This window comes from Palaemon carinicauda, chromosome 18, assembly GCF_036898095.1.
Source record: "Palaemon carinicauda isolate YSFRI2023 chromosome 18, ASM3689809v2, whole genome shotgun sequence".
NCBI classification, from domain to species: domain Eukaryota; kingdom Metazoa; phylum Arthropoda; class Malacostraca; order Decapoda; family Palaemonidae; genus Palaemon; species Palaemon carinicauda.
This window is the reverse complement of record NC_090742.1, coordinates 23,698,691-23,725,829: the sequence shown is the minus strand read 5'-3', so window position 1 is coordinate 23,725,829 and position 27,139 is coordinate 23,698,691. Positions and strand designations below refer to the sequence as shown.

At 46.4% G+C, this 27,139-nt stretch overlaps 1 protein-coding gene across 1 annotated transcript in view; it reads left to right on the top strand.

The window, feature by feature from the left end:
• Positions 1 to 27,139, top strand: part of LOC137657224 (NFATC2-interacting protein-like) — a 139,157-nt gene that overhangs the window by 63,928 nt on the left and 48,090 nt on the right. The window contains exons 7-8 of the mRNA XM_068391566.1: positions 16,686 to 16,909; positions 25,496 to 25,640. Of these exons, the coding sequence (XP_068247667.1) occupies positions 16,686 to 16,909; positions 25,496 to 25,640 (369 nt within the window). The remainder of the gene's footprint in view (positions 1 to 16,685; positions 16,910 to 25,495; positions 25,641 to 27,139) is intronic.

Genomic DNA, 27,139 nt, shown 5'->3' with positions numbered 1-27,139 from the left:
ATAAATTTTTGAATATACTTACCCGGTGATCATATATTAAAGGACCCTCCCTTCCTCCCCAATAGAGACCCAGTGGACCGAGGAGAAAATTGGTTCTGTGTTTACATGGAGTACTTGAGTACCTGCTCGACAGATGGCGCTGTTGTTGTACACCCCCACCTGTATAGCGATCGCTGGCGTATTTTGTCCTTAGGTTTTTCTGTCGGGCAGCAGAGCTGACAGCTTATATGATCACCGGGTAAGTATATTCAAAAATTTATTTTATTAATAAAAATAACATATTTCTCATTTTAAAGGGCTGTAAGATATTAGTACAGTATTGTAACCTTTATAAATTATTGATAATGTGCACAACTTTGAAAATGTAAAGAAGGTTACTATCTGCGTTATTCAGCAGCACTAATTCTCTTCTCTGTTGGGATTTTGGTCATATGAGAAACTGGTTTATTGTAAAACAAACTGAAATTTTAATCTTAATTTCCATACAAACCATCACTCATATAATGAGTTGACTTTCCTAGTCCCACTAACTTTATAGTTACTTTTTCAAACTAGGAGAAGTGGGAGTTACTTTTACTTATACCTGAGAATTTCTCTGGCACATTAACTGTACAACTACTTTCTATGTATTAGACAAATTGCTGCAATCCTGGGACATTTAAAGGACATTGATGTGGTTCTTTCATGCGTGATTGATTTAACCTGTTGAACGTCACCCACCTGACAAACCGATCACTACAATCTACTCAGTACTGCCTTCAACGTTATATTCCGTTCATGACTTTAACTGCTTATTTCAAGTCGTCAGTCTCGTAATAATACGTTTACTTGTATAGTAAGTATAGAATCACCAATTGGCAGCACTCAGCATATGTAAGCTGTAAATATAAACTTACATGATGTCTGGCAACTTTTTTTCTGAAGGTAGCTTGATGTTAGAAAACTGGATTACTCTCTGTGCGCTTCGGGTGTTCATGCAGAGAAGGTAATTTGCTGTTCCTTTTACAATGAGCGGTCTAAAGAGGAAGGTTATTTCTTTAGATGAAATAAATTATATTCTTGATTAGGAATCTGATAATGATAACCTGTTTGACCATGAGAGCACTAGTTCTGAATCCTCCATTGATGAGGATATTGAAGAAACAAACTTTTCTTCCGGTGCCGCGAGCGAAGATGACTTTTCATTGCCGACGGACTGGACAACGAGAGGGAGAGAGAGAGAGAGATCCCTTTGCCTTTGTTGCTGATCCTGGCGTAATTTACGGTTGAAGATAAAGAGAACCCATAAGAATATTTTGAGAAATACTTTGATGATGAAATTATTGATTATTTAGTGAAAGAAACAAACAGATTTGCAAATCAATTTATAGATGAGAATGTAGAACATTTGTCACCACAATCACGAGTACATAAATGGTTTGACACTTGCACAAGTGAAATGAGAGTCTTTATAGGTCTACTTCTTTTATAGGGCATTGATTCTAAGTTTGATAATTCTATGTATTTCTCAACACGAGAGTGTTTCTTGTCCTTTCTTTCGAAAGATAATGAGTGGTCATAGATTTGACTTAATGCATAAATTCTTACTTTTGGTTGACAATACCACCACAACAGATGGACCAGTTAGAAAGTTAGCAAAAATAAAGCCATTCAGTGACCTTTTTTAAAGAAATTTATGAACAATTACATTCCAAGTAGGAACGTATATGTGGATGAGTGTTTGTTAGGATGGAAGGGAAATTTATCATGGGTTCAGTATATACCAGCTAAACGTAAAAGGTTTGGAATAAAGTTCTATGAACTTTGTGAAAGTTCTACTGGTTATATATGGAACGTTTTCATTTATGCAGGGAAGGACACGCAATACATTGAAAAATATATTGATATTCCTGTGTCTAATAGGATTGTTTCCTCTCTTATGGACCTTCTTTTGAACAAGGGTTATTATCTATATACATAAAATTTTTATACAAGTTCAGTATTGGAAGATTCACTTGTTGGTTAGGAAACTGATACTTTCGGTCTTGTAAGGGTCACTAGAAAGGACGTGTCGGCAAAATTAAAAGGAACTAAAGTGAAAAGGGTGAGAAAGTAGCAGAATTCCGGAAAAAATGTATGGTACTCAAATGGAAAAATAAAAAGGATGTATGTGTTCTGATTACAATGCATGATGACTCTATGATAAAAGTAAAATCTAGGAGACGTAAAGAAATATGTAAACCAAAGGCATTTGCAGATTATAATGCAAACATGGGTGGGGTTCATTTGTCTGAAAACATTTTGGTTCATTTTTCGACTGCATGAAATAGACTGAAGAAATATTACAAGAAAGTATTTTGACATTTGTTAGACATGTCTTCTAAATTGCTATATCAAATATAGAGCTCTTGGGGGAGGGTTGTGAGACGTTAGTTTATTTTGAGGATTAGTGAAAGACTGATCATCTAATATGCTGAAGAAAGACCTGTTCCCTTGCGCAGGCCCCTGCGACTTGCAGCGAAACCTTTGCGGCTGATTGGCAGGCACTTTCCTGATTATTGTCCACCTACAGACAAAAAGAAGAGGCCTCTAAGGACTTGTGCACAGTGCCGGAAGAACAACATAAGAAGGGAGAGCTCATATTGGTGCAAGGACTGTGAAGTAGGATTGTGTGTAGCCCCTTGCTTTAGGGAATGGCACACAAAAGAATAATAATGCATATATGTATATTGCTCATTCAGTTTTATGTAACCTTTTGAAATGAAATAATAGTATTAATTGTTTTTTGTTCCAACACGGTTACTTACCTAGAACTACCTTCTTAGGAGTTACTGGTAACTCTACCTAACCGACCAGCTTTTTGTATAGTTTACCCTCTTTCCGTTTTCTAAGGGGTCAACCTCAGGCGGTGTGATATGTGCCCTGAGGCGACCCGGGGTCGGGAAGCATGCTAGCTCAGGTCGGCGACTCGTCAGTAAGTTTCTAGTTGCGACGTGATCAACATCTCGCCGTGCTCTCTCTTACCTTGTGCAACCCTTTGTGTCCCCGATCCTTTGTGCTTACCACGCGTTACCCACGTGTTTCCCTTTCACTTTCCCTGTGCATCCTTGTGTCTCTTGGTGTATTAGCGTTGCGTTATGGAGCATCCTCGTCGTTGCCTTGGGCCTGTGGCTGGGAAGTCTTGCGGGGCTTTCCTTTCGAAACCTGAGATTGATCCCCACTCCTTGTGCTCCACGTGTAGGGGGAAAATGTGTTCCCCTGCCTCTACGTGCCCGGAGTGTGCTAACTGGAGTGAGATCCAGTGGGTGCTCTTCGGAACTAAGAAGAAGAAGGCGGCTAAGAAGTCGCCTAAGGACTCCAGTATCTCGTCGCCTGTGGTTTCTCCAGACGTCTCGGCAGACCGTAGCACCCGTCCTTCTTCCCCTACCCAGAGTAGGGGACGAGGTAAGTCCGTTATGGGGAAGAGGCCCATTGCCCTTCCCCAAGAGTCTGATATTCCTGTGGGGGAAGTGTCCAGTGTGGGGCAGGCATGTGTGGGGCCTGAGTGTAGTGCGGGAGTGTGGGTAGGAGGCGAGGTCCTGGTGCCCGCAGGTCCTGTCTCCTCGGAAGATCCTATGTGGGGTAAACCGAGTGTGGATTCTTCCCCGGCATCATGGCGTGTTTCAGGTGCGTCAACCGCCGAGGGAGACACCGAGAAAGGAAGTTCGTCGTCTTCAGACCCCACCACATGGGTGGCCCCTAGGACTCCCTTCAGGTCTCCCGCTAGAGGAGAAGACGACGTCGAGCAATGGCTCTATAAAGGACTCGCTCGGTCCCCTCCGGCTCCCTCGTCTACGCTACCCCCCGTGTTTCTGCAGCCTCCCACGCCTGAGAAACGAAGAGAATTTCCCCCCGCAGTCTTGGACGTTTCGGGCGGTCTGAGGGATTCGTCCTCATCCTCGTCATCATCGTCGTCATCGGACTCTTCTTCTTTGGCGTCAGGGGACGAGGACAGGAACTATAGCAAGAGGAAGAGGGAGAAATCCCGCAAAAAGAAGAAGTCCCGTTCCCGTTCAAGACATGGAAAGAAAAGCTCGAAGTCCTCTAAAAAGAAAGAAAAGAGGAGCAAGTCCAAGGAGTGGGTGAATTTCACAGTGCCCCGGATTGAGCTGTTTAGGTTTACCACAGCCGCGGCCGCTTCCGGGTGGCTCCCTAGAGCCTCGCCTTCTGTGTCTCATCCTCCTACCTCCTCCTTCGGACCAGTCGCCCGGCAAGAGGGGTCGAACTGGGCCCCCCGTGTAGTGACTAACCCAACGGTGGCCTCCGCTTCTTCTTCCCTTAGGAAGGATGTACGGCAGGATGTACGGCGTATGAAGGAATGCTTAGCGTCGACCACGGGCATCTTGGAGGCCTTCCTAAAGCACCAAGGGCGCCCATCGGTCCGCATGGATCCCCCATCCACGGAGTCCCCCGTGGAACAAGGTACTCCCATGACGGATACCTTCGTCCCCACGGGGCAGCCCATACCACTGGCAGACTCGTCCTGCGTTGCCTTTCCCACCGTCACGGAGTACCCCCGTACGGAGAAACTGGTGACGGAAGACCTGGTGGAAGGAGGGGAGTGCTTGTCTGACGACATCTCCTCCTACCGTGAGGTTCTGGCCCTAATTCGTCGGCATCACCGATTGGATGAACCTAAGCCCTCAGCTGCAAAGGCCATGCTCTCCGGACTGTCCAGAATGATCGACAGCCCGGTGCAACAAAAGCCTTCATTGTCTCTCCCTCTCGCTCCGGACGTGAAGTTGGGGATGGAGCAAATAGATGAATACCTGGCAGGACTGGCGGAGGCCCCCAGAAGCCAGAGTTCCTCCAAGCTTCTTCCGGGCCTAAAATCACAGAAACGTTTTTACGTCCCAGAAGGGCATCGCGGCGGACCCCGTGTGGTAGAAGCAGCGGTGACCTCACTGAACCAGGGAGCCTCGGAAGACAGGGCCTCCACTGCCCCCGTGCGCTTTTCCCCGTCAGAAGCCTCTATGATGGAGGACATGGCACAGGACTTTGTCTACGTGTCCTCCTGGTTGGATTGGTGGTCTTGCGCCATGGTGGGGTTCCAGGCGTCCCACGACCTCTCCCTCCCGGACAATCAGGCCATGCTGAGGGAGCTTGTTAGTTCGGGAGGCAAGGCCTTTAAGTTTTTGTCATCCCAGTCCCTGTCTGTGGCTACGAACTGGGTTCTTAGGAAGAGGGATACGGTGCTTAGCAAATTGGTGCGGAAGTTACCGGACAGAGAAGCGAGGAGACTGAGGAATTCCTCCGTGTGGGGAAACGACATTTTCCCCATCAATTTGGTGGAGGATACGATGGAGAAAGTGAGGAAGGTGAGAGACGCGGACCCTAGGCCCCCCCCCCCCCCCAATAGGAAGTCCGGGTTTAGAAGAGCCTCAGCGGACATCCCTCACTCCTCCCAGGCCACCCCTTTGCTGCCTCGAAGAGAACCACAGTCAGCTCCTTGGCTTCAAGCCTCTCAACAGCCCACCCGTAGGACCACCGCAGGCCCTCAGTCAGCCTTCAGACCCTCCTACAATAACTCTAGGAGAGGTCGCTCTGGCCGCTCCTCCAGAAGGAGGTAGGAAGAGAGGCCCCCTACTCCTACAGGAGCCCCTAGTAGGGGGATGCCTCATACATTTTTGGCAAGCATGGCGGGATCTCGGTGTGGATCCCTGGATGGTGACGGTCCTGAAGGAGGGCTACAGACTCCCTTTTTCAATATTTAACTTAGCCGGTGATTATATAGCTGCAACTCTGTTGCCCGACAGACAACTCTACGGTAAAAACTCGCCAGCGATCGCTACACAGGTTGCGGGTGTGCCCAACAGCGCCATCTGTCGTCCAGATACCCAGTACTCAATGTAAACAAAGACTCAATTTTCTCTCTGTCGAGATATTGACAAGACGTACTTACTCGCTGTTGCTAAACTGGAGTTTTTTCACAACTAATTGGTGAAGTACTTTATTCTAGTTTTGAGCTTTCGCTGTGCAGGGTTTCTCTTCACACAAATCCTTGAACTCTTTTTGATAACGGATTCTTTGTTGATGACTTTTTGATAGTTTTTGAATTTCCCTTTGACCAATTCAAAATGGCTGACCCTTCACAAGTCCCAAAATTTAGGAAGTGCAATGCTAGGGACTGTTCAAGGCGTCTTCCGAAGGCTTCTATCGACCCTCACACTGTTTGTTCCAATTGTCGGGATAAAACCTGTCAATTGGAAGATCGGTGTGAGGAGTGCGTTGGGCTTTCGGAATTCGATTTTATCGAATTCCAAAAATATACACGTAGGCTAGAGAGAGATAGAGTTAGGAGAAGTTCTTCTCGTTCTATTGATATATCCTCTCCTCATGCCCCACAACCTATTCCTTCCCCTGTAGTGGTTGCTCCTAACCCCCCTCCTGGCACTCAGGAACCTTCGATGGCTGATATGATGCGTGCCATCCAGGCTCTGGGTGAGAGAGTTGAGTCCCTTGCTAGTGACCGTAATCAGCTCATGGCGGATGTGAAGGAGCTTAAGTGCAAAAGTGCAGTGGGAAGTGCTAAAGTGCCGAGTGATAGTGTTGTGGATAGTGTTGCGCTTGAGGGTTCGTCTGTTCGTGCCTGTCGTCCTCCTAGTCCGGGACCTCTTGCAAGCTCCCAAGTCCAGGGGAGAAGCAATGTCGTACGACAAATGGGTTCGAGAGGCTTTAATCAGCGAACAGACGTTCCCTCCGTGGTATCGGGCGTATCTACCCAAGATCGCTCCTACCTAACTAAGACGAGAGAGCCCATTTATACCTCGTCTTCGGAAGGTGTTTCTCGCAAGAAACCCTGGACCAAGGTCTCACGACCGTTAAAACGCAAGTCGGTCCCTTCAGCGCAAGTCCAACGGCCCGGTTGTAGCCACTGGGTCAGTTCGGACTCGCTGCCGTCATCCGATGACTGCTCACCGCCTAAGAGAGGCAAAGCGGTACCGCTTCAGACAGTAACACCGTCTGTCGCTGCACCTGCTCCCGTAGACCCTAAGTGGTCTCTACTGCAAGACATGCAGTCAAAACTGACGTCTCTTATGCAGGACTTTCGTGCGGAGAAGGTTGCTGCCGCACCAGCTAGTGCAGTACCTAGCCTACAACCTTCCACACGATCGGTTGTGCGTCCTGTGGACGCTGAGGTAACCTTCTCACGCACACCAGTTGAGAGAGTTCCGCCACCCATGCGTTCCAGTGTGATCTGCCAGCCGCATGTTGACGTTAAGCGACGCACGGAGGTCTCAGTTGACGTTCGGGAGGTTCAACAACCGTCAGAGTTGTTTTGTTTTGACGCGGTGCGTCAACCTCCGCAACCCAGTGTGGTTTCCACTGCGCACCCACATCAGTTCAGACAGTCTGGAGTAGACGCTGTGCGTCCCCGCGCTGCCATGGTTGTTGCCAGCTCACAGACTGGGCAGCAGTTCCATGACGTTGCGTCCGGCTCAGTCACGCATGCACCCGTGCGACCGGACTCAGCGAACCAGCCGTTACCCACTCCGTTGCCGTTTCCTCATCAGTTATCGGATGAGGGACTTTCTGATGATGATGTTGCTGCACACATAGATGAACCACAATCAGAATTGGACGAGCCTAAGTCTACTCAACCCTCTTTGGACTTTAGGAAAGTTTTGGCCATTTTCAAAGAGATGTTTCCGGACCAGTTTGTTTCTGTGGCTCCTCGTTCTCCTCCGTCAGAGTTTGTGTTAGGCATGCCGTCTACCACTCCTGCCTTTACCATACTCGTCCTCGCACGCTCGTCCAAGAGAGCTTTGCGGGTTGTAGGAGAATGGTTGCAGTCCAAGAAGAGTTTAGGGAAGACAGCCTTTACGTTTCCCCCTGCTAGGCTCTCTTCTAGATCGAGCGTCTGGTATGCCACGGGAGAAGTTCTTGGCTTGGGAGTTCCTGCCTCTGCCCAGGGCGACTTCTCAAGCCTGGTAGACTCTCCCCGCCGCCTTGCCATGAGACGCTCAAAGATATGTTGGTCATCTTCGGACCTGGACCACCTTTTGAAAGGTATCTTTAGGGCCTTCGAAGTTTTTAACTTCTTAGACTGGTGTCTAGGAGCCCTAAGCAGAAAGATCTCTCCGACAGAGAAAGAGACTTCCTTGCTCATTATGTCCTGCATGGACAAGGCCGTACGTGATGGGTCTAATGAGCTTGCTGCATCATTTGTGTCCGGAGTCCTTAAAAAGCGTGAAAACCTATGCTCATTCCTTTCAGCTGGAGTTACACCGTGCCAGAGATCCGAGCTTCTTTTTGCTCCTCTTTCCAAGTGCCTTTTTCCAGAAGACCTGATTAAGGAAATAGCCGCTTCATTGATACAGAAGGACACTCACGATCTTGTTGCGTCCTCCGCTCGCAAAGCTACCCCTTTGCCTACCTTGTCAGCTAGACCAAGGATGGACACTCCAGCGTCCCGTTTTATTCCGCCCTTTCGTGGCAGAGCCTCCAGCAGAGGAGGTGCTCGTGCCGAAGGGAAACGAGGAAAGAAGAAAGGAACCAAGTCCTTTAAGGGCAGAGTCTGACTGCCAGCTTCTTCAGACAGCAGTGGGAGCCAGACTCAAGAACTTCTGGCAGACCTGGGAAAAGAGAGGCGCAGATGCACAATCTGTGAAGTTGCTCAGAGAGGGGTACAAGATCCCTTTTGTACGGAAACCCCCTCTAGCAACGTCTCCCATCGATCTCTCTCCCAGGTACAGAGAGGAAGACAAGAGACGAGCCTTGAAACAGGAAGTGTCTCTTTTAATAGAGAAGGGAGCGGTGGTCAAAGTCTCGGACCGTCAAACTCTGGGATTCTACAACCGACTCTTCTTGGTGTCAAAGAAGACAGGAGGGTGGAGGCCGGTGCTAGACGTCAGTGCTCTGAATATCTTTGTCACAAAGCAGACGTTCTCCATGGAGACCACAAAGTCAGTCCTGGCAGCGGTCAGAAGGGAAGACTGGATGGTCTCTTTAGACCTAAGGGACGCCTACTTCCACGTCCCCATCCTCCCGGACTCCCAACCTTTTCTGAGATTCGTTTTCGAAAAGGTTGTCTACCAGTTTCAAGCCCTGTGCTTTGGCCTAAGCACAGCTCCTCTTGTGTTTACGAGGCTGATGAGGAATGAAGCCAAATTCCTTCATTTAGCGGACATCCGAGCCTCCCTCTATTTGGACGACTGGCTTCTCAGAGCTTCTTCCAGTCGTCGCTGTCTGAAGGATCTAAAGTGGACTCTAGATCTGACCAAGGAATTGGGTCTCCTTGTCAATATGGAAAAGTCACAACTGGTCCCATCCCAAACTATTGTGTATTTAGGGATGGAGATTCACAGTCTAGCTTTTCGGGCTTTTCCGTCGGCCCCCAGAATAAGCCAAGCCCAGTTATGCATCCAGAACATGCTGAAGAAGGAACGATGTTCAGTCAGGAAGTGGATGAGTCTGATAGGGACGCTATCATCCCTGGAACAATTTGTGTCATTAGGAAGACTACACCTCCGTCCTCTTCAATACCATCTAGCATTTCACTGGAAAAAGGACAAGACGCTAGAAGCGGTCTCGATCCCCATTTCCGAGAAGATGAAGTCTTGCCTGACTTGGTGGAAGGACAGTATCAACCTAAGAGAGGGTCTTCCCCTGGCTGTTCAGACTCCCAACCACGTTCTCTTCTCGGACGCATCGGACGTAGGCTGGGGCGCGACATTAGACGGTCGGGAATGTTCGGGACTATGGAACTCGAGTCAAAGGATAATGCATATCAACTGCAAGGAGCTACTGGCAGTACATCTGGCCTTGAAAAGCTTCAGGTCTCTCCTTCGAGGCAAAGTGGTGGAAGTGAACTCGGACAACACCACTGCCTTGGCGTACATCTCCAAGCAAGGAGGGACCCATTCACTGACGTTGTACGAGATCGCAAGGGACCTGCTCATCTGGTCAAAAGGTCAAAACATATCACTAGTAACGAGGTTCATCCAAGGCAACTTGAATGTCGTGACAGATTGTCTCAGTCGGAAGGGGCAAGTAATTCCAACGGAATGGACCCTCCACAAGGATGTATGCAAGAGACTTTGGGCCACTTGGGGCCAACCAACCATAGATCTCTTTGCAACCTCGATGACCAAGAGGCTCCCAATATATTGCTCACCAATCCCGGACCCAGCAGCAATACATATAGATGCCTTTCTCCTAGATTGGTCGCATCTAGATCTATACGCATTCCCACCGTTCAAGATTGTCAACAAGGTACTGCAGAAGTTCGCCTCTCACGAAGGGACAAGGTTGACGCTAGTTGCTCCCCTCTGGCCCGCGAGAGAATGGTTCACCGAGGTACTTCGATGGCTAGTAGACGTTCCCAGAAGTCTTCCTCTAAGGGTGGACCTTCTACGTCAGCCACACGTAAAGAAGGTACACCAAAGCCTCCACGCTCTTCGTCTGACTGCCTTCAGACTATCGAAAGACTCTCGAGAGCTAGAGGCTTTTCGAAGGAGGCAGCCAGTGCGATTGCTAGAGCAAGGAGAACATCCACCCTTAGAGTCTACCAATCGAAGTGGGAAGTCTTCCGAAACTGGTGCAAGTCAGTATCTGTATCCTCGACCAGTACCTCTGTAGCTCAAATAGCTGACTTTCTCTTATACCTGAGAAAAGGACGATCACTTTCAGCTCCCACTATCAAGGGCTACAGAAGCATGTTGGCATCGGTCTTCCGGCATAGAGGCTTAGATCTTTCCAACAATAAAGATCTACAGGACCTCCTTAAGTCTTTTGAGACCACGAAGGAGCGTCGTTTGGTTACACCTGGTTGGAATTTAGACGTGGTACTAAGATTCCTCATGTCAGACAGGTTTGAGCCGCTACAATCAGCCTCCCTGAAAGATCTCACCTTAAAGACACTTTTCCTGGTATGCTTAGCCACAGCTAAAAGAGTCAGTGAGATTCATGCCTTCAGCAAGAACATCGGATTTTCGTCAGAAAAAGCTACATGTTCACTACAACTTGGTTTTCTAGCCAAAAATGAGCTGCCTTCTCGACCTTGGCCGAAATCGTTCGATATTCCCAGCTTATCGAATATGGTAGGCAATGAACTAGAAAGAGTCTTATGCCCTGTGAGAGCTCTTAAGTTCTATTTAAAACGAACTAAACCTTTACGAGGCCTATCTGAAGCTTTATGGTGTTCAGTTAAGAAACCATCTTTGCCTATGTCAAAGAATGCTTTATCCTATTTTATCAGACTGTTAATACGAGAAGCTCATTCCCATCTGAGTGAGGAAGACCAAGCATTGCTGAAGGTAAGGACACACGAAGTTAGAGCTGTCGCAACTTCCGTGGCCTTTAAGCAAAATAGATCTCTGCGAAGTATAATGGACGCAACCTATTGGAGAAGCAAGTCAGTGTTTGCGTCTTTTTATCTAAAGGATGTCCAGTCTCTTTACGAGGACTACTACACACTGGGACCATTCGTAGCAGCGAGTGCAGTAGTGGGTGAGGGCTCAACCACTACAATTCCCTAATTCCATATCTTTTAATCTTTCTCTTGAAATGTTTTTATTGTTGTTTTTTGGGTTGTCCGGAAGGCTAAGAAGCCTTTCACATCCTGGTTGATTTGGCGGGTGGTCAAAGTCATTTCTTGAGAGCGCCTAGATTAGGGGTTTTGATGAGGTCCTGTTGTATGGGTTGCAACCCTTGATACTTCAGATCCTAGGGGTCGATCAGCATCCTAAGAGGATCGCGAGGCTCCGTAAGGAAGACGTACTTAAAAGGCAGAGTAATTGTTCAAGTCGACTTCCTTACCAGGTACCTATTTATTTTGTTTTTGTTATTTTGATAACTTCTAAAATGAAATAAAAACTCTTAGTTCATAAAAGTGTAAACATATATTGCTGGTCTCTACCCACCCCCCTGGGTGTGAATCAGCTATATAATCACCGGCTAAGTTAAATATTGAAAAATGTTATTTTGATTATAAAATAAATTTTTGAATATACTTACCCGGTGATTATAAATTAAATGACCCTCCCTTCCTCCCCAATAGAGACGCAGTGGGACGAGGAGAAAATTGAGTCTTTGTTTACATTGAGCACTGGGTATCTGGACGACAGATGGCGCTGTTGGGCACACCCGCAACCTGTGTAGCGATCGCTGGCGAGTTTTTACCGTAGAGTTGTCTGTCGGGCAACAGAGTAGCAGCTATATAATCACTGGGTAAGTATATTCAAAAATTTATTTTATAATCAAAATAACATTTCCTAGAAGAACCTCCCCCTCTCATCCCAGCCCACCGGGCTGAGTGGCTGGTTCCAAAGAACCCCTTGAAGAGGTCGGCGCTACATGAGGAAGTAGCGTCCGTGATCGCCAAGGGAGCTTTAGAGCCAGTGGAGAACCCCGGCCCGGGTTTCTTCAGCAGGCTCTTCCTTGTGGAGAAATCGACAGGAGGGTGGAGGCCGGTCATAGACCTCTCAGCCCTCAACAAGTTCGTCTCAAAGACGGACTTCAAAATGGACACCCCAAGACAGTGCTAGCAGCCCTGAGGGAGGGGGATTTCCTCATGTCCCTCGACCTCAAGGATGCCTATTTTCAAATCCCCGTGCACCCCTCCAGCAGGAAGTTCCTCAGAATCAAGTGGGAGTCCAGTGTCCTGCAGTTCAAAACCCTGTGCTTCGGCCTATCGACGGCCCCGCAGGTGTTCACGAGGGTTTTCACCACAATCTCGGCATGGGCGCACGAGAAAGGCATACGACTGATCAGGTACCTGGACGACTGGTTGCTTCTTTCTGCCTCAAGGGAACAACTGAAGGAGCAAGGCGTGATGTTGCTCGACCTCTGCAAGGGATTAGGGATCACGGTCATCCTAGGAAAGTCCCAGCTAGTCCCCAGCACCAGAATGACTTACTTGGGGATGGTCCTGGACACCCAGTTAGTAAGAGCCTTCCCCTCAGGGGAGAGGATAGACAACCTGGAACATATCCTTCAACCCTTCCTGACGGGCCAACCCAGGAGGGCCAAGGACTGGCAGAAGTTACTGGGTCACCTGGTTTCGCTGGAGAAATTAGTACCGCAAGGGAGACTCGGGCTCCGCCCGGTACAGTGGAATCTGAAGGAATCGTGGACCCAAGGCAAGGAGCCCCACAAAATAGTCCCAGTCCTCCCGAAGACGAGGGAGATCCTTCTTTGGTGGAACATCAGGTCGAACACAGAGAAGGGAATGCCCTTCGCCCCCGATCCCCCGGAGATACTGTTGTTCACGGACGCATCGAAGGAGGGTTGGGGAGCACACCTGCTAGGGGAATCGACAAAAGGGCAGTGGTCCAGTGAGTTACACGGCCTCTCTTACGAGGTCTCACACTCCAAAGGGTGGAGAGAAGTTACCTTTAGGTTCGTCCCTAGCTTTGTGGCGAAGACGCAGAACCCAGCATGTTGGGATCCTCGGTTTGATGGTTTTTCGGTGCCAGCCATCCCTCGCTCCGACAACCCGAAGGATCTACTCTTATGTCCCGTGAGAACAGTAAGAAAATACCTGGAGACTCTCCATATAAACATCCTGGAGATGATAGCGGTTCTGAGGGCGTGTCGACAGTTCGTACACTTCCTGCGAGGAAACACTGTGGCGTTAATGTGCGACGACACCACAGTAGTGGCGTATGTAAAGAAACAGGGGGGCCTGAAGTCAAGAGTTCTATGCGCCCTAGCCACGGAACTGTTAGAGTGGACGACAGAAGAAGGGATAGAACTGACTGCAAGGTTCATCCCAGGAAAGAGGAACGTGATGGCCGACGGCCTCAGCAGGGCGGGTCAAGTGATAGGTTCAGAGTGGACCCTACACCCGGAGGTAGCTCGGGCAGTCGTCCTAATGTGGGGCTCCCCAGTGATAGACTTGTTCGCCACACGTCTGAACGCCCAAATCCCTGTGTTCTGTTCTCCAGTCCCAGACCCGTCAGCAGCGTTCGAGGATGCCTTCCAACATCCCTGGGACGACCTAGATGTGTACGCCTTCCCTCCCTTCAGTTTGATCAGGCAAGTGTTGAACAGAGTGAGAGCGACGTCCAACCTGTCGATGACTTTGGTAGCGCCCTGGTGGCCGGAGAGAGAATGATTCGCAGACCTAAAAGAATTAGCTCTTCGTCCTCCTTGGCCGCTTCCGGACAGGCCAGACCTCCTGCGTCAACCTCACTTTCACAGGTGGCACGAAAACCCTCGATCCCTCCGCCTTCACGCGTGGAGGCTATCGAGAAGCTACTGAAGAAAGAAGGATACTCATCGAGAACCGCGGCAAGGATGTCGGGTTACCTACGGCGTTCCTCGGCAGTAGTTTACCAAGCAAAGTGGGCAGTCTTCGTGAAGTGGTGTGCGTCCAAGAACATCAGGCCCTTAGGGGCGTCGATCCAGGACATTGCAGACTTTCTGGTGTACCTGAGAGACGACGTGGGTTCGTCTATTCCGGCCATCAAAGGAGTACGAGCAGCCCTAGGTCAAGCCTTCCTTTTTAGGGGCATTGACTTGGGAGCCTCAAGGCACATCTCTATGCTCATCCGCAGCTTTGAACAATCATGTCCCCCCCAGGAAGTAAGGGTTCCGCAGTGGGACCTAGCCAGAGTTCTTAAGGTTCTGTCAGAGCCACCCTTCGAACCTTTCAGGGACGTACTAGACAGAGAACTCACCCTTAAAACAGCATTCCTTTTAGCCCTGGCCTCGGCGAAAAGAGTTAACGAGTTACACGGCCTCTCTTACGAGGTCTCACACTCCAAAGGGTGGAGAGAAGTTACCTTTAGGTTCGTCCCTAGCTTTGTGGCGAAGACGCAGAACCCAGCATGTTGGGATCCTCGGTTTGATGGTTTTTCGGTGCCAGCCATCCCTCGCTCCGACAACCCGAAGGATCTACTCTTATGTCCCGTGAGAACAGTAAGAAAATACCTGGAGAGGACCGCAAAATTCCGCCTTCAGATAAAAAATTTATTCGTCTCAACAGGCCGGGTGAAGAAACCGGTCTCGAAGAACTCTATCTCTTTCTGGCTGCGACAGGTGATAAAGAGGGCCTACGAGGCTTCTGGGACTCCTCTTCCAGGAAAACCAAGGCCACATGATATTAGAGGTCTGAGCACCTCCCTGGCCTTCGAGAAAAACATGGCTGTGGGAAAGATCCTGAAGGCAGGGACCTGGTCTAGACAGTCCACCTTCACGGAACACTATCTCAAAGATTGCTCGAGAAAATCCTTGGACAGGTTTTCCATTGGCCCAATCATTTCAGCCCTTCAAGAGATCTAAGGTCATGGCCCCAGTGGAACCGGGGGTGTTAATGCCAAGAGACACTAGTTCCTTCCTTAACCTTACCCCCCCCCCCCTCACCTCCTTTCCTTCCTTCCCCGGGCCGTACTGCCCATGAAGATGTCGAAAAGACCTTAGTCACTTGAAGAAACGTCCTCCAAGAGAACATGTATCGGAGTTGGTTTTGAAAAGGTAAGCCATTAGACACTAAGTGAGTTTTTTTGGATAGTATCCCCTACTGTTTGTGTAGTTTTCTAGTGGTCGTAGAACCAAAACCTCCTTAGAGGTTCCCTCTCTCGCGTGCCTCCCCGTCGGCTTCTGGTCCCTGCAGGACACTCCCACCTCCTAAAGTTTGAGTCTCCTAAGAAGGTAGTTCTAGGTAAGTAACCGTGTTGGAACAAATCACAAATTTTTAAGTAATTTGTATTTTTCCTAACATACTTACCTAGAACTACCTTCGGGTTATGGCCCACCTATCCTTCCCCGAGAACCTGCAGGGTCGAGTAATACCTGTTCCAACGAATCTTACTGACGAGTCGCCGACCTGAGCTAGCATGCTTCCCGACCCTGGGTCGCCTCGGGGCACATATCACACCGCCTGAGGTTGACCCCTTAGAAAACGGAAAGAGGATAAAGTATACAAAAAGCTGGTCGGTTAGGTAGAGTTACCAGTAACTCCTAAGAAGGTAGTTCTAGGTAAGTATGTTAAGAAAAATACAAATTACTTAAAAATTTGTGATTTTTTTATTCCACCTTTTAATTGATATTCTTACTTTTAACTATAAATACGAATTATAAGCATAAAAAAATGATATTAACTTTGAAAAATTATCATTGGTGAAATGACCGCTCAGGGCATAAAAAGCGTGACTACGTTAACGGCAACGTGGTCTAGGGGGACGCTTAACAGGTTAAAAGAAAAAATAAACTTTTTCAAAGAATTAGATTTTTATGGATTTGATTTCATCATTTCATTAAATTGATTTAAAAAGGATCATGTGTTTTTGGAGATAAATCCCTTTTTATTGAAACCAACTCATGTGCTTGATAAAATTGTTGAAAAGTTTACCTTGTGTTATTATCTGATAAATAGTTTCATTTAAAAATTTACTGTGATGTTTTTCTTTTATTAAGCATGAAGCATAATTGGAATAGATTTATCTTGATAGAACCAAAATTATTCAAACCTATGTACGGTATCTCCAATGTTGCCCCTATTTTTCTAGCAATCATCTTAAAAATTGTAATATACACTTTTTTATGGTTTCTCTTGGGACCTTTGGTTTGTGTAATATTCAATTACTAAGAAGCATCACTTCTTTAGTTCCATTGTAGATTGTATGTTAAAGCAAATGTAACTTTACATGATTTAATTTTTGATGCTTTACTAAAGCATTTCTTCTCTTTGTAGCATACTGACATTGTTATTCTCTTTTTAGCTCTGTTGTAGAAGAGATCTCAGACAGTAAAATTTGTACATCAACACCACCACCCTCACCAACACCACCACCCTCACCAACACCACCACTCTCACCAACACCACCATTCTCACCAAGCAATGTAGAAGAGAAGGGAGAAGACACAGAAGAAAATAAAGACATGCACAGTAACTATTCGTCAGATTATGAAGAAGAGGAAGACATACTTTTTGTTGATTATGGTGGTAGGTATATCCATTTTACTTAATCTGTAACACTTTTAATCTTTGTTATTATTGCGAGATTTAAACTTTGATATTCATTCCCATTTTGGGAATTAGGGACATCATGTTGCCTTAGATTTCCTTCACAAAGGGGGCTCCAGAACTAGAAGCATTTTGATTTTCTTACTAGGTTGTAAAATGGCTTAATAATAATGATGAGGAAAATTCCTCATGAAAATGAAATTAAGACCATTTTTATATGATCCTGGTAGTTACTGAATGCTAATGGCCTAAATGAGACGATGGAGTTTGGCATATTATATATGACGATAGCATACTGTTATTTGAGGTGACAATATATACTTGGTCAGACTAACTATCATGTGCTTTCTTATTCACTCAAGAATTGAAAGCTTTTCCCCAGCTTGAATAGTTCATGCAAATCTTTAGCTTTTGAATTCAAAGTGCTAAAAATCTCCATATGTTTCTTGTCTCAGTCTATCCCTGCTTAGACCCTGCCATTCTTAGAACCATATAAAGCAGTAATCAAGATAAGGATGCATAAGATTTTGTATTATCGGAAACTGTAACCATTAATAGGGCCTTTCTAATTTTCCATCATTTGAAATTACAAAACTAGTAAATCAGAAACTCCTTAACTGTTGATTTGGCTATATGCTATCAAACTTTTGATACCTTTAGATAAAGGTATGCACTGGGAAATCAGTTAACCACGGCTGCTGTACTGGAAGGGGCGGGCGAAATTTTTAAACCCTGCGCCATTGCATCACCGCTAGTAGAGTAGGCTGCAGTAAACTTCTATTTCATTTGAAGAGAGTGTTGACCCAAAGATTAAAAGGTTTCTTCCATCCTATCCTATTTTTTTATTTCCTTTCCATTTCTGAAATTAAATCATCTTTACTGTTCATTTCTGTCTAGTGTATTCCTTATTCACTTTCCTATTCCTTATTATTCCGTATTTTCAACTATATTCTATCTATTCATTTAATGGTAAAATGCTAAAATGGCTCTCCCATTCTTCTTTATTTTCTGTTTCCTTTTCATCTTTTCATTTCTGTTTTAAATATTTTTACAGTTCATTTCAGTCTATGTTTATTCCTTATACCCTTCCTTATTTTTTTCATCATTAGCATTATTGTTATTATTATTATCATTATTATTAGTCAAGCTACAACTGTAGTTCGAAAAGCAGGATGCTATAAGCCCAAGGGCTCCAACAGGGAAAATATTTCGCTTATCTAGATATGTGTATTATCAAATTGGCAAAAACATATGCTTGATTATTCATATATGAGAGAGAGGTGGGAGATTTTGATATTGCCATTATAAGATTTTAATGTACTGTACTATATTATCTTAGTGTAAAACATTCACTGCTATAATGTGTATGATATTTAAAGTAGTTATTTTTAAATATTTAACTTAGCCGGTGAATATATAATAGCTGCAACTCTGCGGCTCGACAGAAAACACACTCAAAAAACTCGCGAGCGATCGCTATGAAGGTTGCGGGTGTGCCCACCAGCGCCAACTGTCGGCCAGATACCACTCTTGCATGTAAACAAACCCTTCAATTCTTCTCTGTCGACGTTGACGACAAGACGTATTCATACTCGCTGTAGAACCTGGAGTTTTCTCATCATATTTGGTGAAGTACTTTATTTTTGTTTGAGCTTTCGCAGTGCAGGTGTTTTTCCTCAACATAAACTCTTGAACTCTTTATTGAATCGGATTATTTGTTGATGACTCGGATTGTTTTTGGAATTTTCTTTGACTAATTCAAAATGGCTGACCCTTCTCAAGTACCTAGATTTCGAAAGTGTAATGCAAGGGACTGTAATAGGCGTCTTCCTAAGGCTTCTCTCGACCCACATACTGTTTGTTCCAATTGTCGGGGTAAAACCTGTCAATTGGGAGATCGGTGTGAGGAATGCGTGGGCCTTTCGGAATTCGATTGGCTCGAATACGATAAATATGCACGTAGACTAGAGAGAGATAGGGTAAGGAGAAGTTCATCTAGGTCTGTAGATTTTTCCTCTCCACATGCCCCTGAACCTAATCCTTCCCCTGTAGTGGTTGTTCCTAACCCCCCTTCTAGCACTCAGGAACCGTCTATGCAAGACATGTTACGTGCTATTCATGCCTTGGGGGAGAGAGTTGAAGCGTTGGCAAGTGACCGTAATCAACTCATGGCTGACGTGAAGGAACTTAAGTGCCATAGTGCCACGGCGGAAAGTGGGAAAGTGATTAGTGCGCAAAGTGTTGTGAACAGTATTGCGACCGAGGGTTCGTCTGTTCGTGCCTGTCGTTCACCTAGTCCGGGACCTCTTGCAAGCTCCCAAGCCCAGGGGAGAAGTAATGTCGTACGACTTATGGGTTCGAGAGGCCTTGATCAGCGAACAGACGTTCCCTCTATGGTATCAGGCGTATCTCACCAAGATCGCCCCTACCATAAGACGAGAGAGCCCATTTTTACCTCGTCTTCCGAAGGCTTTTCACGCAAGAAACCGTGGAGCAAGGTTTCTAGGCCTCTTAAACGGAAGTCGGTCCCTTCAGGACAGGTCCAACGTCCTGGATGTAGTCATTGGGACAGTTCGGACCCGTTGCAGTCATCGGATGACTGCTCGCTGCCTAAGCAAGGCAAAGTTGTGCCGTCTCAGACGCTAACCCCGTCAGTTACCGCACCCATTCCCGTGGACCCAAAATGGGTTATACTGCAGGACATGCAGTCTAAGCTTGCGTCCCTTATGGAAGACTACAATGCCGACAAGGTTTCCGTTGAGCCTAGCCGTTTATCTCATCGAGATCCTGGCCTTCAGCCACCCAAGCGTTCTGTTGTGCGTCCTGTTGACGCTGGTGTAGCCAACTCACGTCAAGCGGTTGGGGTAGTACCACACTCGATGCGATCTCGTGTGGATTTTCAGCCGCATGTGGACGTTAGGCAACTCGCTGATGCGCCTGGTGACGTTCAGGACGTTCGCCAACCATCGGAGTTGACTTGTTTTGACGCTGAGCGTCAACTTCCGCAACATAGAGTTGTTTTGACTGCGCAGACTAGGCGGTCTAAGCAGTCTCGGGTGGACGCTGTGCGTCCTCACGCACCTGTTGTTGTTGACAGTTCTCAGAATGTCAAGCAGTTACAGGACGCTGCGTCCTGGTCCGCCACTTATGCACCAGTGCGGGTGGACGCTGCGTGTCAAGCATTGCCAACCCCTTTGCTTGTTTCTCATCAGTTGTCAGATGAGGAACTTTCGGATGAGGACGTTGCTGACCCTCAGCCTGAGGATCATCCTTCAGATATTGATGAACCTAGAGCAGTTCCGCCATCTATGGACTTTAAGAAAGTCATGCTCATTTTTAAAGAGTTGTTTCCCGAACACTTTGTCTCTGTGGCTTCTCGTTCGCCGCCGTCTGAGTTTGTTTTAGGCGTTCCTGCTGACATGCCAGCCTTTACAAAACTTGTACTCTCTCGCTCGTCCAAGAGAGCTTTACGGCTGTTAGGCGATTGGTTGGAAACCAAGAGGAGTTTAGGGAAGACGGCCTTTGCCTTCCCCCCATCTAAACTCTCGTATAGATCGAGCGTCTGGTATGCCACGGGAGAAGTTCTCGGCTTGGGAGTCCCTGCCTCTGCGCAGGGCGACTTCTCAAGCCTTGTAGACTCTCCCCGCCGCCTAGCCATGAGACGCTCGAAGATTAGTTGGTCATCCTCAGACCTTGACCATCTACTTAAAGGCATTTTTAGAGCTTTTGAAGTTTTCAACTTCCTAGACTGGTGTTTGGGAGCCTTGAGTAGGAAAATCTCATCGGCCGATAGAGATGTCTCCTTACTCATTATGTCCTGCATGGATAAAGCCATCCGCGATGGATCCAATGAGCTCTCCTCCTCGTTTACTTCAGGAGTCCTTAAGAAGCGAGTCTCTCTTTGCTCTTTTCTGTCGGCAGGAGTGACTCCCTGTCAACGATCTGAGCTACTCTTTGCCCCTTTATCAAAGTTTTTGTTTCCTGAACTTTTGGTTAAGGACATAGCTTTGTCTCTAGTGCAGAAGGACACCCATGACTTGGTAGCGTCCTCTGCTCGCAAAGGGACTCCTTCGACTGCCTTTTCTGCTAGACCTAGGATAGACACTCCTGTGTCCAGGTTTATTCCGCCCTTTCGTGGCAGAGCCCCCAGCAGGGGAAGTACTCGTGCCGAAGGAAAGAGAGGCAAGAGGAAAGGAGCCAAGTCCTCACGTGGCAGAGTCTGACTGCCCGCAGCTTCAGACAGCAGTAGGTGCCAGACTCAAGAACTTCTGGCGAGCCTGGGAGAAGAGAGGCGCAGATCAACAGTCTGTGAAGTTGCTCAGAGAAGGGTACAAAATTCCATTTGTACACAAACCTCCTCTAGCGACTTCCCCCATCGATCTCTCTCCCAAGTACCGAGAGGAAGCAAAGAGACAAGCCCTGAAACTAGAAGTGTCTCTTTTGCTAGAGAAGGGAGCGGTGGTCAAAGTCTCGGACCTTCAATCACCGGGGTTTTACAACCGTCTCTTCCTAGTACCGAAGAAGACAGGAGGTTGGAGACCGGTGCTAGACGTCAGTGCTCTGAACGTCTTTGTCACGAAGACAAAGTTCACCATGGAGACCACGAAATCAGTCTTAGCAGCGGTCAGAAAGGGAGACTGGATGGTCTCTCTCGACCTAAGAGACGCATACTTCCACATCCCCATTCACTCAGATTCCCAACCTTTTCTGAGGTTTGTGTTCGACAATGTGGTGTACCAGTTTCGGGCCCTGTGCTTTGGCCTAAGTCCTGCTCCTCTCGTGTTTACGAGGCTTATGAGGAATGTGGCAAAATTCCTCCATTTATCGGGTATCCGAGCCTCCCTTTACTTGGACGACTGGCTTCTCAGAGCCTCGTCCAGTCATCGCTGTCTGAAGGATCTCAATTGGACATTGGATCTGACCAAGGAATTGGGACTTTTGGTCAACATGGAAAAGTCACAGCTGATCCCATCCCAAACTATACTGTATTTAGGGATGGAGATTCGCAGTCCAGTTTTTCGGGCTTTTCCGTCTGCCCCCCGAATAGATTAAGCCCTGCTCGTAATCCAAAGGATGTTGAAGAGAGAACGTTGCTCAGTCAGGAATTGGATGAGTCTAGTAGGAACTCTATCATCCCTGGAGCAGTTTGTCTCGCTAGGAAGGCTACACCTCCGACCTCTACAATTCCATCTAGCTTTTCACTGGAAAAAGGACAAGACGCTAGAGGCGGTCTCAATCCCGATTTCCGAAACAGTAAAGGCTTGCCTGAATTGGTGGAAAGACAATATCAGTCTAAGAGAGGGACTTCCTCTAGCAGTCCAGAAACCAAACCACGTTCTATTCTCAGACGCATCGGATTTGGGTTGGGGTGCGACACTGGACGGTCGGGAATGCTCAGGTCTGTGGACCTCAAGTCAGAGGAGCATGCACATCAACGGCAAGGAGCTTTTGGCAGTCCACCTGGCCTTGATGAGCTTCGAGAGTCTCCTTCGAGACAAAGTGGTGGAGATCAACTCGGACAACACCACAGCCTTGGCTTACATTTCCAAGCAAGGAGGTACCCACTCCCTGACACTGTACGAGATCGCAAGGGACCTGCTCATTTGGTCAAGAGATCGAGGCATCTCCCTGGTAACGAGGTTTATCCAGGGCAACTTGAAGGTTCTAGCAGATTGCCTCAGTCGGAGGGGTCAGGTAATTCCTACAGAATGGACCCTCCACCAGGACGTGTGCAAGAGGCTTTGGGCGACTTGGGGTCAACCCACCATAGACCTCTTTGCAACCTCGATGACCAAGAGGCTTCCAATCTATTGCTCTCCAGTCCCAGACCCAGCAGCAATACATATAGACGCCTTTCTCCTAGATTGGTCTCACCTAGATCTATATGCATTCCCACCATTCAAGATTGTCAACAAGGTACTGCAGAAGTTCGCCTCTCACGAAGGGACAAGGTTGACGTTAGTTGCTCCCCTCTGGCCCGCGAGAGAATGGTTCACCGAGGTACTTCGATGGCTGGTAGACTTTCCAAGAAGTCTTCCTCTAAGAGTAGACCTGTTACGTCAGCCCCACGTAAAGAAGGTACACCAAGGCCTCCACGCTCTTCGTCTGACTGCCTTCAGACTATCGAAAGACTCTCTAGAGCTAGAGGCTTTTCGAAGGAGGCAGCCAGTGCAATTGCAAGAGCGAGGAGAGCTTCTACCATTAGAGTTTACCAATCGAAGTGGGAAATCTTCCGAGACTGGTGCAAGTCAGTATCTGTATCCTCGTCCAGTACCTCTGTAGCCCAAATCGCTGATTTTCTCTTATACCTGAGAAGAGTTCGCTCCCTTTCAGCTCCCACGATCAAGGGCTACAGGAGCATGTTGGCTTCGGTCTTCCGGCATAGAGGCTTAGATCTTTCCAACAATAAAGATCTACAAGATCTCCTTAAGTCTTTTGAGACCTCTAAGGAACGTCGTTTGGCTACTCCTGGATGGAACTTAGACGTGGTCCTAAGGTTCCTCATGTCAGACAGGTTTGAGCCTTTACATTCAGCCTCCCTGAAGGATCTCACTCTTAAGACTCTTTTCCTGGTGTGCTTGGCCTCGGCTAAAAGAGTCAGTGAGCTTCATGCCTTCAGCAAGAACATCGGTTTTTCGACAGAAAAAGCCACTTGTTCTCTTCAACTTGGTTTCCTGGCCAAGAATGAACTGCCTTCTCGTCCTTGGCCTAAATCTTTTGATATTCCTAGCTTATCAGAGATCGTAGGCAACGAACTAGAGAGAGTATTATGCCCCGTTAGAGCTCTTAAGTTCTATTTAGCTCGTACTAAGCCTTTACGAGGTAAATCTGAAGCGTTATGGTGTTCGGTTAAGAAACCATCCTTACCTATGTCAAAGAATGCTTTGTCATATTTTATCAGATTTTTAATACGAGAAGCCCATTCCCACTTGAGTGAGGAAGACCGATCTTTGCTTAAGGTTAAGATGCACGAGATTAGAGCTATAGCAACTTCCGTGGCCTTCAAGCAAAATAGATCTCTGCAAAGTATCATGGACGCGACCTTCTGGAGAAGCAAGTCAGTGTTCGCGTCATTTTACTTGAAAGATGTCCAGACTCTTTACGAGGACTGCTACACACTGGGTCCATTCGTAGCAGCGAGTGCAGTAGTGGGTGAGGGTTCAACCACTACACTTCCCTAATTCCAATATCCTTTTAATCTGTCTCTTGATATGTTTTTAATATTGTTTTATGGGTTGTTCGGAAGGCTAAGAAGCCTTTCGCATCCTGGTTGATTTGGCGGGTGGTCAAAGTCATTTCTTGAGAGCGCCCAGATTAGGGGTTTGATGAGGTCCTGTTGTATGGGTTGCAGCCCTTGATACTTCAGCTCCTGGGAGTCTGTCAGCATCCTAAGAGGATCGCTGGGCTCCGTGAGGAAGACAGACTTACAAGGCAGAGTAATCGTCTAAGTCAACTTCCTTACCAGGTACCTATATATTTTGGTTTTGTTATATTGATAACTGTCAAAATGAAAAAACTCTTAGCTTATACGCTGTAAACTTAATTAACTCTGGTCTCTACCCACCGCCTTGGGTGTGAATCAGCTATTATATATTCACCGGCTAAGTTAAATATTTAAAAATGATATTTTAATTATAAAATAAATTTTTGAATATACTTACCCGGTGAATATATAAATTAAATGACCCTCCCTTCCTCCCCATTAGAGACGCAGCGGGACGAGAAGAATTGAAGGGTTTGTTTACATGCAAGAGTGGTATCTGGCCGACAGTTGGCGCTGGTGGGCACACCCGCAACCTTCATAGCGATCGCTCGCGAGTTTTTTGAGTGCGTTTTCTGTCGAGCCGCAGAGTTGCAGCTATTATATATTCACCGGGTAAGTATATTCAAAAATTTATTTTATAATTAAAATATCATTTTTCTAAGTGAATATTTACTAGTGTAAAAAATATCCTTATAGTTTAAATTTCCTGATAACTGAATTCCCTCAACCGCTGGGTTAGTATTACTGTGCTGACTGTGGATAAGGAGTTATGACTTTAATGTTTATCATTGTGACTGTTGGCAAAGGGAGAAATTAAAAAAAAAAAATATTAATGCCTAGGATTTTGTTCTAAATCTATTTTAAATCCATTCTTCAGTGGGTGATAGAGAGAGAAATGAGGTTGATATTGAAATATTTGTCTCATTTTTTAAGATAATTAAATTTCCAACAGAAGTTATATTTTTTTCTAATTAGATTTTTTAGTTAAATTTTCCTTTTAATCCTTTTTCAATTAATTATATAACACTTGAATTTATCACACCTCTATTTCTTTTTTATTTGACCTTACCACATAAGATAGGTAGCTTTGCTCAATTGCCTTGACTTGATGACTAATCATCAGCTAACTTTTAAGGGGCCTTGTTAGTTTTCTATAATCTTCTGAATTAAAGGACTGTGTAAAAACCCAAATTGATACTTCCTATCACTTGCAAGTTTTTCTCATTTTGACAAGATATTTTTCATTTTGAATTAAATGTCTGTCTTTTGTGGGATAATTGATGATTTGACTTTCCCTGCAGCAAGAAGAGATGCAGCATTAAAGAAAGCCTTTAAAGAAATTAAGGCAATGGAAAAAGAGGAGAGAAAAGAAAGAGTCAACTACTCTAAAATTTCATCAGATTGCATTTCGCTTCTGGCTGACGAGAGCCTTGAAAATAAATCCAAGTAAGATTGCTTTGTTATTCTTGTTAAATCATTAATTATATTTATGGTGTATGATAAATACTGTGTTGGTCAAACTTCTCCATTTATTTACTACAAATCCATTACTGCAACTTAAATTAATTTTTCTTTGTATCTGAATCCCGGACACATCATTTATACATACATACATATACCAAAGGCACTTCCCCCAATTTTGGGGGGTAGCCGACATCAACAAGAAACAAAACAAAAAAGGGGACCTCTACTCTCTACGTTCCTCCAGCCTAACCAGGGACCCAGCTGAGTTCAGCTGGTACTGCTAGGGTGCCACAGCCCAACCTCCCACATTTCCACCACAGATGAAGCTTCATACTGCTGAGTCCCCTACTGCTGCTACCTCCGCGGTCATCTAAGGCACCGGAGGAAGCAGCAGGGCCTACCGGAACTGCGTCACAATCGCTCGCCATTCATTCCTATTTCTAGCACGCTCTCTTGCCTCTCTCACATCTATCCTCCTATCACCCAGAGCTTTCTTCACACCATCCATCCACCCAAACCTTGGCCTTCCTCTTGTACTTCTCCCATCAACTCCTGCATTCATCACCTTCTTTAGCAGACAGCCATTTTCCATTCTCAACATGGCCAAACCACCTCAACACATTCATATCCACTCTAGCCGCTAACTCATTTCTTACACCCGTTCTCACCCTCACCACTTCGTTCCTAACCCTATCTACTCGAGATACACCAGCCATACTCCTCAGACACTTCATCTCAAACACATTCAATTTCTGTCTCTCCATCACTTTCATTCCCCACAACTCCGATCCATACATCACAGTTGGTACAATCACTTTCTCATATAGAACTCTCTTTACATTCATGCCCAACCCTCTATTTTTACTACTCCCTTAACTGCCCCCAACACTTTGCAACCTTCATTCACTCTCTGACGTACATCTGCTTCCACTCCACCATTTGCTGCAACAACAGACCCCAAGTACTTAAACTGATCCACCTCCTCAATTAACTCTCCATTCAACATGACATTCAACCTTGCACCACCTTCCCTTCTCGTACATCTCATAACCTTACTCTTACCCACATTAACTCTCAACTTCCTTCTCTCACACACCCTTCCAAATTATCACTAGTCGGTCAAGCTTCTCTTGATCAGGTACAATGCATCCATGCAATAGGTGATTGAGGTAGGTTGGGTCATCTACGGACATTCCAGTCTGTTCGTGGTAGTTAACTGAATTGTGTATTCGGTGATTGATTCACTTCTGGTCAACAGCTTCCTGAAATCCCTAGCCTCATGGAGTCTGGATTACTGTATGATTTATTCCTACGTGACATACAAAACCCTTCGTCCTTTAATTAGGGAGCTCAAGTTGGAAATAATTGTTAAAACTTGAATAACGAGCAGTTATCCATCTCGCCCCACACCCTGTCTAGCCAGAGAGCCTTTACTTTTGTTTCGGCCACTGACGTACAGTGATACCTCGACATACAAGTGT